The sequence below is a fragment of the Schistocerca nitens genome, chromosome 3, assembly GCF_023898315.1.
Source record: "Schistocerca nitens isolate TAMUIC-IGC-003100 chromosome 3, iqSchNite1.1, whole genome shotgun sequence".
Lineage (NCBI taxonomy): Eukaryota > Metazoa > Arthropoda > Insecta > Orthoptera > Acrididae > Schistocerca > Schistocerca nitens.
In genome coordinates, this window is record NC_064616.1 from 836,124,320 (window position 1) to 836,145,571 (window position 21,252).

General features: G+C 40.3%; 1 protein-coding gene across 1 annotated transcript in view; it reads left to right on the forward strand.

Moving 5' to 3' along the window:
* LOC126249783 (organic cation transporter protein-like) overlaps window positions 1-21,252 on the forward strand; it is a 405,395-nt gene that overhangs the window by 338,148 nt on the left and 45,995 nt on the right. Inside the window, exons 6-8 of the mRNA XM_049951466.1 lie at window positions 211-352; window positions 429-606; window positions 16,259-16,387. Of these exons, the coding sequence (XP_049807423.1) occupies window positions 211-352; window positions 429-606; window positions 16,259-16,387 (449 nt within the window). The remainder of the gene's footprint in view (window positions 1-210; window positions 353-428; window positions 607-16,258; window positions 16,388-21,252) is intronic.

Sequence of the window (21,252 nt, forward strand, 5' to 3'; positions counted from 1 at the left end):
TATCGCATTGAAGGTTTCTATAAATTTAATAGGGAGTGTGTCAGTTTACTGGTGATGTGTACATGGTTTGTTTGTGTTTGTCACTGCATTCTGACCATTTATAGAGTATTAGATACCACAACAGATTAATATATAACATTATAAATCAGTAACCTTGTACTCATCATGATATGTTGCTACCAATGTTTAATGTCCATATGATTCCTGTAGTGTGCTTCCAGAGTCACCTCGATGGCTTCTTGCTGTTGGTCGTACAAAGGAAGCTGGTGCAATATTGGAAAAAGCAGCTGCTAAGAACAATTTAAAAAATGTAGATGTTTCTCAGATCATCAAGACTACTGTCTCAGCCACTGTAAGAACTTTTTTCCAATAAAGTGCTAATAATTATACACAACAACTATTTTAACTACTTAAATGTTTTTTTAAAGGAAAAGAAAGATGTTGAGGAAAAGGGAAATATATTGGACCTCTTTAGAACACCAAACATGAGAATGAAGACGCTGTGCATGTACTTCAATTGGTTTGTTTGTGGTTTGTGCTTCTATGGCCTAGCACAATACATGGGACAAGTGGGTGGAAATATTTTCATCAATGTTACAATTTCAGGTATGTTTTTCTCTTTAAGAATTTGAAAAATATTGAGAGTAAATTTTTAACCTATGGTTCTGTTTGATTTTTCCAAGTACCATTGCAAAACTAGTTCTGCACTACCTCCTGGAGTTACTGAAAAACCAAACATGATTCCTATGTCCATGGACCCTTACAGAACTGATATTTATATGCATGTGTGTAAAGAATGTTAAGTGATATAATGCACTCCCTTACTTATAGTCCATATATTATGAAGCACAATTATTACATTGTAATAACTATCTCCTAGTTCAAACAGTGTTAAAATATATACTAATTATATTTGCAGATAAATCGTAGGGGAGGATAGGACAGGTGGGGAGTTGGAACACTTTTTCTTTTAATCTATTTGAGGCAAGTCTTTTAACTGTTTTCAAATCTTTTTATTCTAGATATTGTTCTTTAGTTATTTCTAACCTAAACAATTTCTTTATTTTTTACAAAACAAAGTGGAAACTATAAACAAATTTTTGTTGCCCTGAATTCTGTCCCAAGCCCCACAGAGTATGGCTTGGGACAGTGGCATGGGAGGGTTGGGAAATGTACAACTTTCACATATAAAAATACAAAATAATCACATATAAACTTATAAAATTAACTGCATTGTTACAGATTACAATGATTATTTTCTGAGTGAGTTCCTACACTACATTCTGAAATTTATTAAAAACATTTTCTGGAAAAAAACAGTTGCAGTTCTCTTCTTTCAGATCCTCCATTTTTCAGGGGGTTCTGAAAGACATGAGCAGTGTCATACTTGCTGACATTTGAAATGTCATCTACATCAGTATATATAAATTCACAACTAGTACCCACCCAGAGGGCTTGCCGCTCTTCGGTGGGTTCATGCTTGGCTACCACGGAGCCCCAGTCTTTGTGGAACATGTCTGGCTGTTTTTGGAAATGTATTCTGCATTTTTCGTAGCCAGTATCAGAATACTCTCCACTGTTTTTCATTCCTTTTTTTCTTTCTTTGTTCACCTTCTGCTGTCCTTCCTCCACTTTGGCGTTTGAGATTTCTCTTTTTCTTCTTCCTCCCTGTGCGCTCTTGAAGGCTTCCCCATGTCTGTGATGAATAACAGATAACTGGTACAGGCCAGGCCCAGGGAGGGGTGATTGCCTGAGCTGCTACCTTCCCAAATTGCTGATTGGTTCCTCTGTCAAGTGTTCAGGAGGTGTGACCTCTGGTGTGAACAATCACCTAAGGTTGGTGCACCCCCTTCTGAAGGGGGCCCCCAGTTGGAAGGGATGTGCTATTGGAGACACTGGCAATCATGAGGATTTTCTCACGATGAGCCAGTCATCTTCACAGTCAATGGCTATGAAACATAAATGGAATGAGACTAACGATTCAAAGACCCTCCCAGCTGCACCAAGGTTCCTCATGGTTTCATGTACTAAAGATGGTCATTCCTTCACTATGGTAAATCCATTCATTATTCAGAAAAGTGTTGATGCAGTTGCTGGCCCTGTGAAATCCTGCTCTTGTTTATGCAATGGTACTTTGCTTTTGGAAACTACTCCTGATTCTCAAGCACAACAACTGCTTGCAGCTTCACTCCTCCATGGCTATCCTGCTCATGCCGAGGCTCATTGAGTGCTAAATTCTTCCCACGGTGTTATTTACAATAGGCTGCTCGATGGCCTGACCAAGGCAGAAATCCTAACATACCTCTCTAATCAGGGTGTCATTGCTGTCCATCAGGTGGTGACAAAAGTAGATGCCTCCTTAGCACCCACATGCACTCTCTTCCTCACTTTTGATAGAGTGTTTTGTCTGTCAAAGATCAAAACGAGTTATGAAGTTATTGCAGTAAGCCCATATAATCCGAATCTGATGTGTTGCTACCAGTGTCATCATTACAAGCACCTCTCAAAGTCCTGTCGACACCCAGCCAAATGTGTAACCTGTGGTAGGGATGCTCATGAGGGCAATTGTCCTTCTCCCCATTGCATCAATTGCAATGTCGACCATGCCACCGCCTCCTGTGATTGGCCCATGTATCTCGCTGAGCAGGCTGTCCAGGAGATCTGGGTGAAGTGCCACTTCTCACTCCACGAAGGAAATAACAACGCAGACATGCAACCTCAAATTTAGCACCATGGTTGTGAAATCACCCAACATCATGGTTGTATCCCCAACTCCTCCTCCAGCTGTGCACACACCACCAAACCTTCAGCTCACATTGTGAAGTCACTAGCTACACAACCAGCAGTCCAGAAAAGACAGAAGGAATACTCCCACGAAGACTTCCTATGTCCCTCCAGCCAACCAACATTCGATCCTCTTCGACAGTGTTGCCACATGATACCCTTGCCAAGCCAACCTCTGTGTGGCCAGTGCTCACCACCAACCAGTTTTCTTCCCCGGAATCTGCAGGCCGATGAAAGGAGGATCCTGATTCTTCTGTCAACCTCATGGAGCAGGATCCTCCTGCCTCTGTGCCCCATAGCAGTGAGTCTTCGAAGGCTGACACTCAGCACCCACCTAGGTGGCACCCCTTCATTTTTTCCTTGTCATGACTCTCCTCCATTGGAATGCTCATGGCCTTTGATCCAACAAAGAGGATTTATGGCTGCTCATAGAGTCACTGTGTCCACTTGTTCTCTGCCTTCAGGAAACAAAATTGCATCCTCACAACCACTTTGAGCTCTCACAATTTCTTCCTGGTCCATTTCGACCGTTCTCTAATGATAGCATTCCATCTCATAGTGGGTCACGCTGCTCATACGAGACAACATTCATAGTCCATGTACCTGACTACCCACCTTCAAGCTGTTGCTGTTCACCCTTTTCCTTCCTCACTGGACCTTTTCCCTTTGTACCATTTACATCCCTCCATCATTCGATGACACCAGACAGACTTCCTATAGCTAATTAGGCAGCTACCTCACCCATTTCTGCTGCTTGGTGACTTCAACGCACACCATCCCCTTTGGGGTTCTCCCAGGACCTGTCACACTGGAGCACCCACCTTCCTCTCAGACTTCTCACACACCTATTCCCATTTTGACGTCTCATTGTGCACTGCCCAGCTTGCCCATCATCTTGAGTGGTCAGTTCTCTCTGACACACGCTCAAGTGACCATTTTCCATGTGCTATCCATTTGCTGACTCCTACCCCTCCTATGTGCACACACAAATGGCAGCTAACAAAGGCCAAGGCTTTACTCCTTGCTGGTGACCTTCAATGAAAAACATTTCCACAGTTTTGATGACCAGGTGGAGTATCTTACAAATGTTATCCTTACCATCACAGAATGGTCCATTCCTCACACTTCCTCTTTACCACACTGTGTCCCAGTCCCTTGGTGGACTGAAGCATGCTGTGATGCAATTTGCAAATTGAGATGTGCTATCTATGTTTTTAACCATAATCCTATGATAGCAAACTGGATTCATTACAAACAGTTGTGATCACAATGTCATCACATTCTTCAGGATAGGAAAAAAGCCTGCTGGATTTCATTCACTAGTTCTTTTAACAGTTCTACACCCTTTTCCACTGTGGGGGCCAACCTCCAATGGCTCTCTGGGACCGAGATCCATTCCCCAATTTCTGGCCTGACAGTAGCAGATCATGTCATCGTGGTCCGTATTCCTTTCTTCAACACCTTGGGCCATCTTTTTGGGGAGATTTTGAGCTCCTCCCACTATCACTCTGCCATCCTCCATCAGAAATATGCAGAGGAGTCTTGGGCAATATCCTTCTCTTCTCAGAACCGTGAGTGCTGAAATGCCTTCTTTACTATGAGGGAGCTAGATCATGCTCTCACTTCATCCCAATCCTCCACCCCAGGGCCAGACACTGCTCACATTCAGATGCTTTTTTTTATTTTTATTTTACATATCAAGTTCCGTAGGACCAAATTGAGGAGCAAATATCGAAGGTCATGGAACATGTCAGTACATGAAATTACAACATAAAAGTAATAACAGTTAAAATAAAAGGTTTATGAACCCAGAAAAAGTCAAGTCATAAGTTTAAGTAAACACAATCAACAATATAATATAGGAATCAGGTTAATTTTTCAAGGAGCTCCTTGACAGAATAGGAGGAGTGACCCCTGAGGAATCTCTTCAGTTTTGATTTGAAAGTGCATGGATTACTGCTGTGATTCTTGAATTCTTGTGGTAGCTTATTGAAAATGGATGCAGCAGTATACTCCACACCTTTCTGCACAAGAGTTAAGGAAGTCCGATCCAAATGCAGATTGGATTTCTGCCTACTATTAACCGAGTGAAAACTGCTAATTGTTGGGAATAAGCTAATTTTGTTAACAAGAAACGACAGTAAGGAATATATATAATGAGAGGCCAATGTCAGAAAACCCAGGCTAGTGAACAGGGGTCGACAAGAGGTTCGTGAAATTACACCATGTACTGCCCGAACTGCCCATTCCTGAGCCAAAATTATCCTTTGAGAATGGGAAGAGTTACCCCAAAATATGACAAAAGCCAATGAAAATAAGCAAAGTAGACTAATTTTCATGTTGAACGATCACTTACTTCAGATACCATTAGAATACTAAAAGTGGCAGCATTAACACTTTGAACAAGATCTTGAACATGGGCTTTCCATGGCAGTTTACTATCTATCTGAACACCTAGAAATTTAACTGTTCAGTCTCACCAATCATATGCCCATTCTGTGTAATTACAACATTGGGTTTTGTTGAATTGTGTGTTAGAAACTGTAAAAACTGAGTCCTACTGTGACATACTGTTAGTTTATTTTCTACAAGCCATGAACTTGTGTCATGAACTGCACTATTTGAAACTGAGCCAATGTTGCACACAACATCCTTTACTACCAAGCTAGTGTCATCAGCAAACAGAAATATTTTAGAATTACCTGTATTACAAGAGGGCATATAATTTATATAAAAAAGGAACAGGAGTGACCCCAACACTGATCCCTGGGGCACCCCCTATTTGACTGTGCCCCACTCAGACCCAACATCACAGCCATTCTCAGCACTGTGAATAATTACCTTTTGCTGTGTGTTGTCAAAGTAAGTGGTGAACCAATTGTGAGCTACTCCCGGTATTCCATAATGGTCTAACTTCTGGAGCAATATTTTGTCATCAAAATAACAAATGCCTTAGTAAATCAAAAAAGGAAAGCATTATATTTGTCATCTATGTTATCAGCACTATAAATATCCTGCCAGTCTTGTTCCTTAATGAGTTTTAAAACAGTCTCTGTTGCCATTGCATTAGCTTTCCTACATAGTTTGTAATTATATGTAACATTTGTTTGATTACAAAAGCCTTTTAGTGTTAAAATTTGTGCATCCTAGTCTAAAAGGCCATTCACCCTTTTATTAACTAAACGCCCTCTAGTAATGAAGAATGACTAAAAATGTTCTCTATGGCTGCACCTTTCTCTTGTGGGCAAGCACTCTCAGCTTAATAAGTACAGTCGCATCTGGGCAGAAGGCCCGTTCTCCAGATGCTGACATGAAGCCACTGTCATATTCATACCTAGGTCAGGTAAGGAAAAACACATTCCTTCTAGCTGCCACCCCATTTCTTTCACCAGCTGTGTTTGCAAAGTGATGGAATATACGATTCATGTCCAGCTGGTGTGATGGTTCGGGTCTCGCAATTTACTAACCACTACACAGTTTGGATTTAGATAGCGCCATTCTGCAGCTGACCATCTCATCACTTTGTCTACCCATGTCATTAATGGTTTTCTTTGGAAATCCCAGACTGTGGCCATGTTTTTCAATTTGAAGAAAGCCTGAGACACCTGCTGGAGAACTGCTATCCTCCATTCTTTCTTCATGTGGGTCTTCTGTGGCTACCTGCCCCATTTCCTTGAGGAATTTGTAGAAGACTGAGCTTTCAAGGTACATGTGGGTTCTGCTTTTATCCAGGAAAATGGTGTGCCTCAGAGATCCACCCTGGGGGTCATCCTCTTTGCTATCACCAATAATCCTGTGATTGCCTGTCTCCCACTGGACATCTGCCATCTATTGCAGTTCTCCACAGACCTGTCTCATTGAGTGGCATCTTCAGCAATATCTTGATTGTCTTAACTCATGGAACAATGACAATGGCTTTTGTTTTTCAACTGACAAATCTGTTTGCATGAATTTCTAGTGGCGCAATTGGTTTCTTCCACTGTCTTCACATCTTGGGCCTGTTGCTCTTTCGTTTGTTGAAACTACAAAATTCCTGGGGCTCATGCTCGATATGGAACTTTCTTGGTCCTCCCACATGTCTTACCTGGCAGCCCGCTGTATTCAGTCCCTCAGTGTCCTACATGTCTTCGATGATACTTCCTGGGGAGCAGATCGAACCATCCTCCTCTGTTTGTACCAGTCCTTTGTCTGTTCCAAGGTAGACTATGGGTGTTTTGTTTTTGCATCTGCATGTCCATCCCTCCCTCCCTCTTACACTGTCTCAATTCTATCCACCATTGTGGCATCCATTTAGCCACTGCCACCTGTTACAGTAGTCTGATTGAGAGTCTGTATGCAGAAGCTGCCGAACTACCACCATCCTACGGCCGAGATTTCTCCTCAGCAGATATGCATGCTGTTTGTCTGCCATGGGTGGCTGGCCACCCATCCTATGCCTCCTTATTCAATGACTCCTTTGACTGCCAGTTTGGGACACGTCTCTCTGCTGTGTTACCTCCCGGAGTTCACTTTTTGGCTCTTGTTCCGGTAGCTTAACTTCGTGCTACCTGCAACTTTCCTGGTGGGTGTAAACCTTTCACCTCCTTGGCATCATGCAGTGGCCCATGTTCATCTTGGCCTTCATTCACTTCCTAAGGACACTACTCCAGCCTTGCTCTATCACCATAAGTTTCATGACCTTCACACAGAACTTGTGATAGCACCTTTGTATACACTGATGGTTTTCAGACTGACCGTGGCATCAGGTGTGCTTTCGTCACTGGCACCAACATTTTTTAGTATCGTCTTCTGGAACACTGCTCAGTATTTACCACAGAGCTCTTCACCCTGTACCAGGCCATGCAGTACATCTGTCAACACTGGCTTTCCAATTGCATCATTTGCTCTGATTCTCTCAGTGCCGTTCAAAGTCTCTGTGTGCTGTAGAGTGTCCATCCCTTAGTGCAGCGGGTCCAGGAAAACTGTCACTTGCTCACTCTTGATGGAGCCACTGTGATGTTTATGTGGGTTCCTGGTCACATTGGTCTGACTGGAAACAAGGCCGCTGATGCTGCTGCAGTCCTCGTACCTCAGCCCACTAGTTCTTGCATTCCCTCTGATGATCTCTGTGTTGCTCTCAGTGAGCTGATGGTGTCACTTTGGCATCACTGCTTGTCCTCTCTTCATGGGAACAAACTCCAGGTTATTAAGCCTCTCTCAGTGGCTTGGACGACCTGCTCTCGGCCCTTTTACCATGAGGTTTCATATCAGGCACTGTCTTTTTAGCCATTGCCATTTGTTAAGTGGTGCTCCCCCACCACTTTGTACTCATTGCACTCTAGCTCTGATATTCCACCATTTCCTGATGGAATGCCCTTTTTATAACACCTTATGTTCTCATTTGTGTTTGCTATCTTGAGTTATTGGCTGTTTTAGCAAATAACGTGCAGGCTGTCAACCGCATTTTACTTTTTATCCATTGTAGCAATATGGTGAAGGCCATTTGATTTTTAGTTCATGACCTCCATGTCTCTATGGCGTATTTTAAACACCTTTCTCCACGTCCCTGTTTTTAGCCATCTTCTCTTCTGTCCACTGGGATTAACGTGCAGTCATTTTTAACTCCACTCTTTGTCTTTCTGTTCTACAGTTCTGACATGGGTGTGTATGACCCTAGTTGTCTTTGCATCCTAAAATAAATAAAACAAAACAAACAGTTAGTACATGTTCTTTTCAAAAATTTAATTTCACAGTCATCACCGAGAATGTTCATTATGCACTCCACATAATGAATGTGATTTAATTTTGTGGCAAATCGAACAAGCACATATTTTCCCATAGATATTCCCTCTTCTTGTTCTGAGTCTGAGGACATTTCAAAGGGATTATCACTGCTGTCATCACATAATTCATCCAGATCTTCAATGCCTGTTGAATAGGTCAACTTTCTTCTTTTCTTGGTTAAAATGCTAGAGTGATTGCACTGACTGATAATCCAGCTAGCTTGTACATAAAAATGGTTTTTCCTGGGTTGGATAGCATCGAAGAGTCATGGGCAGTGTTGTAACATTTCTTCAGGAGCCTGAACACAGATACATCCAAAGACTGCAGTTTATGACACAGTGAGGAGGCAGTGTGAGAATCATAATGTGGTTGGTTCTCTCTGCAAAAATTTAAGGATTCAGTTGAAATGTGGCTATCATGGTTGTCAAATGTAAGAAGTGTTGGGTTTTCTGCTGTTGGAGAAGCACATTTCTTGAAATGATGCAAGTAATCTATAAAATTTCTGGCATTCATCCATACTGAAGGATTTCCAAGAACCTCAGGATCAGGGTATAGAACCATTGAGCCTATGCTCTTTGAAGTTGACTCTAGGAAAAATTTAATATGGTGGAACGAAGGTTCCACTGGCTAAAATTGTTGCACAAAGTGTTAGCAATTTACCTCTTTCTGCTGATGTTACCTGATTCACTTCTTTCAGCAATTACATTTTGTGGCGTTTGCACAGTATTTAAGGCTGTCTCATCATCATTGTATGTGAAGTTTTGCTCAGAATTGTATCTTTTTAAAGCAGATCTCAAGTTATAAAAAAATTCTGACTTGTCCTGCAAGAAAGGCTAGTAGCTTCTGGTTTTCACAGTGACAGTCTTTTGTTCTGTTTCATAAAGCCTTTCATCCAATCTCCCCCTGCTATTGTATTAGGTGCCCAACCTTTGGGTATTGAGTGACACTTTCCATTTACAACAGCAAACAGAGATGCAAGCTTCCTAGCTGCAATTTGATTTAATCCATAATTTAATTTGACAGCTGTAATTAGATACTGAGCTAGCATGGGCTCTTTTTCATTCATGAAGACTTGTGAATGATTATACAGAGAACTGCATTTCTCAGTATGGTTGAATTTACTAGCACAATCTACTGCATATGTTGATAGGATTGATTTCGGTATTCCATAGGTTTTTGCTGTCTCTCGCAACCCTCTGCCATTTTTCATTGCTTCTATAGCAGATTGTATTGATTCCTGGGTTAGTGGCTGTTTGTCTGTCTGTCTGACCTTTTCTTGTAGACAAGCAGCATATTGATGATAAGCTCCCAAAACAAACTGTAAATAGTAAAGCAATATCTACTTTTAATAAGGGAGGATTGGGACAGTAGTGGCCTGACCTTCCCTTGGTTACCTTTTTTTTCTATTTGATATTAAAATACTGGATTTCATTTATGTAATGACAAAAACTCATATTGCATTCCAAAGATAAACTAATGAAGAAATTATAATAATACACGCACTTCAGTAAATTTAGTAACTTCACTGTGTATTGACATAAAAGTAGCACTTTTTTTTACCTTAGATATTGAAATTCATGTTAACTTACCTGTAGCATCTAAAGTCAAGTCAGCTGGTGAAATTTAAATGTGGCAGCTATAAATAAGATTATAGAAGTGAACTGAGCCAGTAACACCAACCACAAAGTTTTAAAATGAATGACCCAAACCTCCCACTGCCCCAACCCTCCCTATCCTCCCTTACTTATCTTGCAAAGTTGGTCTCAGCATCAGGGTTGGTAGCTTTGTTCTTGTATAGCCTATTGTAAAGATTTCGTCTAGGGTTGTTTAAATGACGAGCCACTGTAACATTATGCTGATTTTAACCTTTTTCTTCTTGTACTTGCATGTTCTTGGAACGTAATTTACCATCACGCATTTGACAGTTTTCAAATATACACTGTGCAACTTGCCTGAGCCGTACAAAGAACATAACTGATCAGAGAACAATGTGTATCAAACTCAATAGATGCTAAACCCACTCTGATGCACTTGGCACCAAAAATTTGTATATCTATTATTAACCCAGCTCTAAGTATATCCTAGAACAGGATATAGTCCAAATTAGTATTAACATGACTGCCTTAACTGAAAGTGTTTTTAAGATTTCATTTAAATCTTGTTTTTTGAACATAATTATTTAAGTGAAAACTTGTAGCATTAATGGTTAATAACAAACATTGCATATTTTGACAATATTAAAAAGTAGCTTCCTGGTATTTTATAAAATAGATTTCTTTATTGATACTGAAATTAGAAAAATTATAAATGAAGATAGAAATTTTGTTTGCATAAAAACTGAAGCATAACAATGTTTGTAATTAAGTTGATATCTTGGTTACTATTTTCATGGTACAAGACCAATATTCCAAAATGGATTGATTTGAATAATAACAAAATATTATTGTAAAAACAGTTTTTTGACAACCAAATATTTTCAGAAATATCTACAGATAAGAAATATATAACTTAAGTAAGAAAATTAACACAAGTCAGGCCAAAATTTATACGGAATCAAACATTTTGGTTAAACTGTGAAGGTTCTGAGGACATGAGGTTCATTCCAATGAGAATAGTACTATTTCACTGCATTAAATAATTGTTAAAATTGTTTTATTGATGAAGTTGCTGTACTTACTATTTAAGTAAAAGAAATTAAAAATTGTAATATGGGTCAATACTTTAAAGTATTCATGGTGGTCAGAAACAGTCTGAAAAGCTTGTAAGGGTGTTTCTGGCCAGGCTGTGCTTAGAAATAATCATTAAGAAAACAATTTTATATGTTGTCCTATTTCAGATTTGAGACCTCCTGGTAGATTAAAATTGTTGTTGGACAGAGACTCTAAGTTGGGACCTATGCCTTTAGCACGCAAGTGCTCTACCATCTGAGCTACCCAAGCACATCCCACAACCCATCTTCACAGCTTTAATTCCACCAGTACCTCATCTCCTACCTGCCAAATTTCATTCTGGAAACATCCCCCAGGCTGTGGCTAAGCCATGTCTCCACAATATCATTTCTTCCAGGAGTGTTAGTTCTGCAAGATCTGCAGGAGAGCTTCTGTGAAGTTTGGAAGGTAGGATATGAGGTACTGGTGGAACTGAAGCTATGAGGATGGGTCATGAGTTGTGCTTGGGTAGTTGGGATGGTAGAGCACTTGCCAACAAAAGGCAAAGATCCTGAGTTCTAGTCTTGGTCCGGCACACAGTTTTAATCTGCCGAGAGGTTTGGTATCAGTGCACACTCTGCTGCAAAGTGGAAATTTCATTCACTTCAGAGTTAATTAGCATTGAACTTAGCCAATCAAGCCATTCTGTCTGCTAACTCAAGTGGCCTGCCAGATAAAATTAGCATCAGTTGGTCTCATACCATAGATAATAATGCATGAGACAGCTCAGCTTTGGGCTTGGGTTTGATCCTCATCACCATTCCATGTCCAAATTTTGTATAGCTCTCTTGTGCGCTTTTAGGGAATCAAATGAAGCACATGGTGACGCCATCTCTGGTGGGCCTCTTGAACTTGTGCATGCAACAGCCTGATTGACTACCTTCAGTGCCAATTAAATTGGAAACAGCACTATGTATTGAATTTTTTTGGTAAAAGTTATTTCTCAGAAGTAGCTACCCTGCAAATCCCTTACAAGCTTTTCAGATTGTTTCTGACCACACTGAATACTGAATGGCAAAGATTTTTAAGTTGGCCAATAAATACCTTCAGGAAATGCAACTCCTAGTGTTGCTGATATAAAAATAACTAGATGGCATTCCTAGCCTTTTGAACACTGGGAATGTCCCTCAGAGAAGAAAAAGGATATAGGTTGGGATAGCAGCACACTCAGAAGTCAGATAAGATGGATAAACCAGCTGTGAGGAGGGAAAATACAAAAGGTTACTTGGGGGGGGGGGGGGGGGGGGGCGGGCACTTGCACGCACTGAACTATTGTTGTGTGTCTGTGCTGGTGGGAATTAAAAAAAAGAGGACTGCCATATTTGAAAGTATAGTAGGGAAAGCAAATTCTGAATTTGTGGCTTACAGTGACAGATTATCGGCCTAAATTGTGGGGAGGGCAGGAAACCTACTGGTAAACCCCTTCCTTCCCTTTTAATGACTGCGTAGCTAGCATTCCTCACAACCACTGCTGCTACTGCTGCTACCACTACTGCCACCTGGTAATTGACTGGAAACGGGTATGTTCGGCTACTTAGAGACCATTTGCAGCCATACATGAACATCATGTTTCCAAATAACGATGGGATATTTATGGATGACAATGCACCATGTCACTGTGCCACAATTGTTCACAATTGGTTTGAAGGAAATTTTGAACAATTCATGCAAATGATTTGACCATCCAGATCACCCAACATGAGTCCCATCGAATATTTATAGGACATAACTGAGAGGCCAAGAGGCCAGTTCATGCACAAAATCCTACACTGACAACACTTTCTCAATTATGCATGGCTATAGAGGCAGCAATTATGGATGGATATAGAGGCAGCATGGCTCAGTGTTTCTGCAGGGGACTTGCAGTGACTTGTTGAATCCATACCACATCAAGTTGCTGTATTACACCAGGAAAAAGGAGGTCTAACATGATATTAAGAGGTATCCCTTGACTTTTGCCACATCGATGTATGCTGGTGTTATGGGTCCATCACATTTCACTGTTTGAAGGAATGTGTTTACCAGTAATGTCAAGAATTATTGCGCGTTTGGAAGATCGGTGGAAGAAAGCAGGAACACTCTGAACTCTGAAGCATAGGGAGAAAAATTCTTTTTATACAAGAAAAACACTGCTGCAGAACTAAATTTAAGTGATGGGTGAAACAGTGAATAAAAGGCACTTTGGGAGGGGGGGGGGGGAGTTGAGGAGTGGGAATGTCATGGATCTTAGCTTGCAGGTCATTTAACTCCTGCCAAAAAGGAAACACCGCCATAGGTTTGGGCCACCAGTTTGTTCTTCGTATCATAATTCCAAAACATGCCACTCAGCACAGTGAATAAAGCAGCAGCACTCATAACTTCGCTAAAATCATAAAAACCAAGAAAATGTTCTTGAATGTTGCCGTTGGAGTCCTCTAATCTCTCAACAATGGCACATTGTGATGTGTCTGAAAAGTCAGTTGCTTTGTCTACAATGCAGACATAAAATAAGGTTCTATCCTAACCTAAATGTATATATTCACAAATCTCCTCATTTATAAATTTAATCAGTTCATTCTGTATAGTTTTCAAATATCACTGGAGATAGCCCATTTTCTTCCAGTGCTTTCAGATCTTTGTTTCTGCTTAGCACAAGTTTAAAAATGCCTCTGAAATTTCTAGAACGACTCAAGGAATCGTCTGTCTTGTCATGACCTCTGAAGCTAGCTCCTGCTTACACAAATGACATTTAGAATTTTAATATTGTCTCTGTTACCTTTCACTTCATTCTTGTGTCTGATTTTCTTCAGACGATGATTTTCAATGAGTATTTCTGAAATACTAAACATTTATTTGGATAGTTCTTTGTATGAAATAAAACATTAGAAGAAGCACGCATTGATAAACCTCTAGACAGATTCTTCAGACTGTCAAAACCCTCGGCATACCACACAGTTTTTCTCATGCTTAATAGCAAACTTGGCCAGCAGAATAATTTTCTTTTTGTAGTGCTAACACATAACCACTGCTCATACCATGAACTTTGCAAATTATCTGTTCTGAACTTATCTTTCTGAAGATGCAGTTTCAGCGTTGGATGTCATTTCTTCAATAAATTTCATGTCATTCAGTTTATCGCCTTCTTGGAAACAACAGCTTCTGCAAGGAAGGAATGATGTATTCACTTGAAAGTGTTACATCAGCACTTGTACAAGATAGGGATTCAAAAGTATTCACTGCACATGGGACAACGAGTGCAAAGGTGCAATGAACATGAGGAAAATCTAGAGAAGCAGCACCAGAGTTACAGGCCTCCCATGATGCAGAAACAGACCGAACATGTAATCCATCTTCTGTCCCTAGTAGTGCTGTCATGGTTACCATAGCATCCTAGCATTTACAGGCCACCTGGCATGTATCTGGTCTCCTTGCACTATGCTTCACACATCTGTCAACCTTTGGTTAGGTTTAAGCGTATGCACTTTGACTTGCTCTCAAGTTCTGGCAGTTTAAAAGGAATAACACAAACTAACATTTTTTGTGCTCACTTACAAAAGTGCATAATAATTCATTGTGAAAATAATTATTGCTGCTGCTACTACTATCGCCACCACCACCACCAACAACAACAACTCTGCCACCGCTGCCACCACCACCACCACCACCACCACCACCACCACCACCACTACTACTTCTACCACACAAAAGTGAAGAGGCCTGGTCTTCCTTGCCTCCTTTGATTAGCTGCCACTAGTGGCTTAATTACTCACTGATACCCTAGAAAACTGGTTCCAGTTAAATGGGTTGAAACTGAGCATTGCAAAGGCCCATATGGTACATTCGTAAACCAAACATTTTAAATATGTGGAATTTAAAATACAACATAACAACCAACTTATGGAAGAAGTTGACATGATCAAATTTGTAGAACGAAATGTGGACAAGAACTTGAGATGGAATACACATATAGACTTCCTATCAAACAAACTAAGCAGTTTTGTATTTGCAGTGCAAATACTAGCAAATTCTACTGACTAGAATACATGAAAAATAGCATATCATAGTTACTTGGAGTCTGTTATTAGGTATGGTATAATTTTGTTGGGAAAGTTCAAATAGTTTATATTGAATACTAAAACTGCAGAAGAAAACTGTCAATTACGTTTGTACTCAATGGCGAACAGAATCTTGTCATCCATTATTTTCGAAAATGCAAACTCTGTTCCCTGCACATATATTTATGAAATTATAATCTTCCTACACAACCCACCAGGGTAGCCAAGAGTGCTAATGTGCTGCTTCCTGGACACGGATATACGTGCTGGCCACGGATCGAATCCACCCAGCGGATTAACGATGAGGGCTGGTACGCCAGCCAGCCTGGATGTGGTTTTAGACGGTTTTCCACATCCCACTAGGTGAATACCGGGCTGGTCCTCAGTTACACAACTTGCAGACATTTGAAAAAGTTCACTCTATTTAATGGCTTACACTAGATGTAGACAGCTGGGGTACACTAAGTCTATCTTGGGGGGGGGGGGGGTTGGGGCGGCAACAGGAAGGGCATCCGGCCACCCTCTGCAACTAACACTGCCAAATCTGTAGAAACACGACTGACCCCACGCTGAAGCAGGACAAAGGCCCAAAGGAAATGATGATGGATTTTCCTACACAGCAGACAAAAATTATTTGAGGAGAAATATAACATGGGAAGTATTTTTATGCTACCCATGCACCAACTGAAATTATATGCATGGACTCCACAGTATATGGGGATGACAATATACAAGAAGTTAATAGGCAAGAACATATTAACATGGAGCCAGGGGTTCTAAAAACAAGGCCATAGCAGATTCTGTGGGAGAAATACTTCTATTCAGTAGAAAATGATAATTTGAGCAAGGGGTAATTACATCTTGGATCACTAAACGATCATTTCTATGAGGATTTAAAACTGTTTGAATTATAGAATAATTATGTAGTACTGACTATTTCTGAATCTGCATTTTCTTCTATATTTTCAGGTGTGATTGAAATGTGTGGCCCATTCATTTGTATTTACTGTATGGGCAAATTTGGCAGACGAAATACATTAATAGGAGGTCATATGCTGGCTGCTGCAGCTTGTCTACTTGTCATGGTGGTTCCACGAGGTGAGTGGTGATTTGTGAACAAAAAAACTGAATTATGTATCTCAAGGAACTCAACCAGTCTTTGCTTGGTATTTGTTTTGGGAAGGTAGAATGAAGGAGGAGGCAGCTGGTGAGTGCTGCTAGTCCTCTATAGCTGCAAGTTCTTAACATACTTCCTCATGTGTTGGAATATTACACATTACAGGGAACAGGGATTTTGACTTAATCTGCCACATTGAGAGGACCTCAAAATCAACATACATTGTGTGCTGATCGGGTAAATGGCTGTCAAGGGGAAACAGTCATTACTGTCCAAATTCTGGAGCATGTGTCTCAGTTCAGTTGTGTTATGCTTGTATGGAGTATCTGGAGATTTATGCCTTGGCCAACATCTATTTCCCCAGCATTTTGCAGGGTGGAAATGGAACTGGTAGATTCAAATAATACAAATTTCCTCAGTTTGTGTGGACCACTGGAACACCAATACCCAAAAACATAAAAAAGCTTTAACATAGTGCCCTCTTGTTTACATTTTATAAGCATGATTAGATAACAATGGTAAAATAATATATGTTGCTCTGAATTTATTTATTATCATGAAGAAGGCAGAAAAGTTCTCCCCATTTTACAATCAGAAAGTACCAGGTGGTGTAGCAGATACATTTATATCTGTTAATAGGTGCACAGTGTTACTTTAATGGTAGAAAAAGTGATACAATATCAGTCATCACACCGACTTCATGCAAGTACCCAGAGAGTACCACATCCAACATGAAAAAAAACATAGCAAACTAATTAATAAGGTGTTACTGTATGACATGATATAATGCCAGTAGACTTCAGTTATGTTTATTTTGTAGAAAAGAAAAATTCTGTCTTTTTGAAACTGAACATGGAATTTTTCTTATCTACATGATAAACAAAATAAAAGTAACAGGTAAGGAAGAATGGCTGCAAGTAAAAGCAGTATCAGTAGACTTTAGTGACTACAAATAAGGGCCGGCCGGAGTGACCGAGCGGTTCTAGGTGCTACAGTCTGGAACTGCGCGACCGCTACAGTCACAGGTTCGAATCCTGCCTCGGGCATGGATGTGTGTGATGTCCTTAGGTTAGTTAGGTTTAAGTAGTTCTAAGTTCTAGGGGTCTGATGACCTCAGCTGTTAAGTCCCATAGTGCTCAGAGTCATTGAACCATTGAACTACAAATAAGAATGGGAAAATGAAGGAGGGACAGTTGTTAGGGATGTAATTAAGCAAGAGAATGAAGAACTTGAAAAAGCTGATCTGCCATCAAATCCATATTCAGTTCACTAGTGTTGCCAGTATATATATTCACTTGAAATTATTGCTCCACATTCCCAAACAGTTTCACTAATAATATTGACAACACATCAGCAGCAGCATCTTTATGTGCAAGGTCCATGTGAGTTCAAGAAAATATGGTACATCTGTAATGGAACAAGAATTCCCTGTGTAGCATAGACAAATCCTATATGTATCAACGGATGAATTACACAACAAATAAGTAGAACTAAAATAATGCCATATGCAGAGAGCAAAGATACTGTCTAATTCATAGCAGCTACCAATCTTCTTGTCTCACTCACCTCTGTTGTCAGGACATTGCCCTTCAAAGTAAATTCACCAAGGAATACAAATTCATCAAAACTCAGTATCAAACTTTGTAAATGTGCAGGCATTTGAATAAGAGTATCCATGCAAATTTGGCCACTTTCAATGAAGCCTATGACAATCTAAAATTGTGTTGGAGGGGAGAGAGAGAGAGAGAGAGAGAGAGAGATAGGTATTCCAAAGAGAATGAGCTATGAGCCATCTGTTGGCAGAAAATTGGTGTTGGCAGATGGAGATGACATGATAACAGACAACATTAGGATAAATGTAAATGTGTATCTGAGATTACCAAAGGTGCTGCAGCTCCTGCCCCAACCATCAAAGGTCCCTCACACTGGCAGAAAGGAAAGAATAATAATAAGGAAATACCTCACTGATATGATGACCCCAGTTTAACTATGGAACTCAAATAAGTTCAGGGCCCATGTGAAGGAACTACAACTTGTGATAGGGTATTATCACCGTAAGCAGCAGATGCTATATATGCAACAGTACTGCTGCCTCCCAGTGTGTGTGTTGGGGAAATAGTGCAAGGTCATCAGACCACAGCAGCCCCATCTCTCTGACGGCATGGTAACTGGGCACAGTTGTAAACAGTTGTCAGCTGTGATGGTCTGCTATAGTGCCTGGAGCACATATGTGCAGGATCTGACATTGGAGCCTGTCTGGAAATGGGGAGGGGTAGGAGGGATACCACTTTGGTATTTTTAGCAATAACTGAAGCTGGTTCAGCAGTGATTGGTGCTATGATTCATGGAGCTGTTCTGTTATGCTGCATCTGTGAACAAGAGTTAAGCTGCACAAGCTCTTCATAGTGGTAGCACATGGAGCTTTTGTCACTTGTGCTTTAAAGGTTCACATTATCCACTCAGCTTTCCCATTTGATGCAGGTTGAAGCCATGAGGGAGTCCCATGTGTGAATTTCTTGTAGTTGTGGAAGTCCACTGATATGGAGGAGATAAACTGAGGTTCAGTATCAGGCCCTACAGGTGTAGATGCAACTTCTGTGGTGAAAAATTGTTGATAGTGCCAGTATATCAGTGTCAAAGTTGGACTCCACACACCAGACTAGTTCTTTCCTCCTCTCAATGGTCTGCCTTCTCTATGGGACCCTCTAGGATTGCATTTTATGTGACATCTCAAATGTTGACAATATGCTAAGATTTTATCATTTAAGCTGCATGTGTTCCTTATGTTTTCATTTCTCTTCTGTCTCTCTTTGTCAGCCCCAACAACTGATTAGAGAAATCATATTTCGGAGACATGAACTGTATTTTTGTTCCAGTTAATCAGGACTCACAATTCAGCCCCATGTAAATGAGATGGTACCACCACAGTCTTGTAGAACTTCAGCACATTTTATCCTATGACCTCTACCCTTTCTCAAAAGTTGAAGTTGGCTAGGCTGGTTTGGGTCAGGTCATAAAAATAAATGCCTCAGATCACTCTTGTCCTTTGCATTTCTGTTTTGGGGTCTCTAACCTGTCACATTACCTGACCTACATGATCTGTGAAATGAGAACACATTCAGTTAAAGAAACTAGGAAAAGATACCTGTCTGAATTAGGTAATGAATGAATTAATTATCAAGAAGTTGCAAAGTTGATGGCCTTGAAAGGGAAATTTCTAGTATGCTTCAAAATAATTCTAGATCAACAATCAGTGCAACATGTGTCATATTTTCAAATGTTTGGTTGTGATATTAACTATAAATATGAGAACAACATTAATAGGAAAGAAGTTTTGAACTATATGTGGTACAATACACAGAACATTTAGTGACAAAATGAAGAAGGATATGAAGCTCAAATTTTATATATGTAATGGTTACCCCTGTTCTAATATATGGAAGTGAAACACTAACATTAACTACGACAGACAAAAGATGAATTCCGTCAGCTCAAATTAAATTTTTCATGGAAGTTCATTCATTCATTCATTCATTCAGTTCTACAGATCTCATCAAAAAGTACTATCAGACATTAAATACAAAACAGCATTATAGAGAAGAACTTAATATATATCTTACAAATGGAAAATATAGACCAAGGGTACATAAAATGGAATCAACGTATTAATAAAATGGGGGAAGGCACATTAGTTATACAAGTAATCAGTCATAAACTACTAGGAAAAAGGGGTGTATGATCACTGAGAAATAGAGGGCTTTAGTGAAGATGGAATAATCTGTAAGCCTACTCCATGAAGTGAAGTAGCAGTTAATGGTTTTCTTCCTTCTGAATTTTCAGAGTTTGAAGGTGTAGGGGTTCTCCTTCTCCTTATCGTATGGAGTAGCTCATATTTTTACATTGACTGAAATGAAAATGTTTGATTAGTAGATTTCTGTGTCATTCATCAGTGAGAGACAAAAGAAGCAAACATTAAAGGGGCGCATTTTATTCTGTCTAAATTTCATTCATATGAAAACCCTTCTGCCACTTGCTCTGTGATACACTATGTGATCAAAAGTATCCAGACACCCAGCTAAAAATGACTTAAAAGTTTGTAGCACCCTCCATCAGTATTGCTGGAATTTAATATGGTGTTGGTCCACCCTTAGCCTTGATGACAGATTCCACTCTCGCAGGCGTACATTCAGTCAGGTGCTGGAAGGTTTCTTGGGGAATGGCAGCACATTCTTCATGAAGTGCTGCATTAAGGAGAGGTATTGATGTCGATTGGTGAGACCTGGCACAAAGTCAGCATTCCAAAATATCCCAAAGGTGTTCTCTAGGATTCAGTTCAGGACTCTGTGCAGGCCAGTCCACTATAGGGATGTTATTGTCATGCAGCTGCCATCCCCAAATTGCTCTTCAACAGTGGGAAGCAAGAAGGTGCTCGAAACATAAATGTATCCCTGTGCTGCAATAGTGCAAAACAATAGGGAGTGCATGACAAACACGACCACACCATAACACCACCACCTCCAAACTATACTCTTGGCACTACACACACTGGCAGATGACGTTCACTGGGCATTCACCATACCCACTCTGTGCTATCAGATCGCCACATTGTGTATCATGATTTGTCACTCCACACAATGTTTTTCCACTGTTCAATCATCCAATGTTTATGCTCCTTACTCCAAGCGAGGCATTGTTTTGCATTTACCGGTGTGATGTGTGGCTTATGAGCAGCCGTTCGACCATGAAATTCAAGTTTTCTCACCTCCCACCTAACTGTCATAGTGCTTGCAGTGGATCCTGATGCAATTTGGAATTCCTGTATGATGGTCTGGATGGATGTCTACAT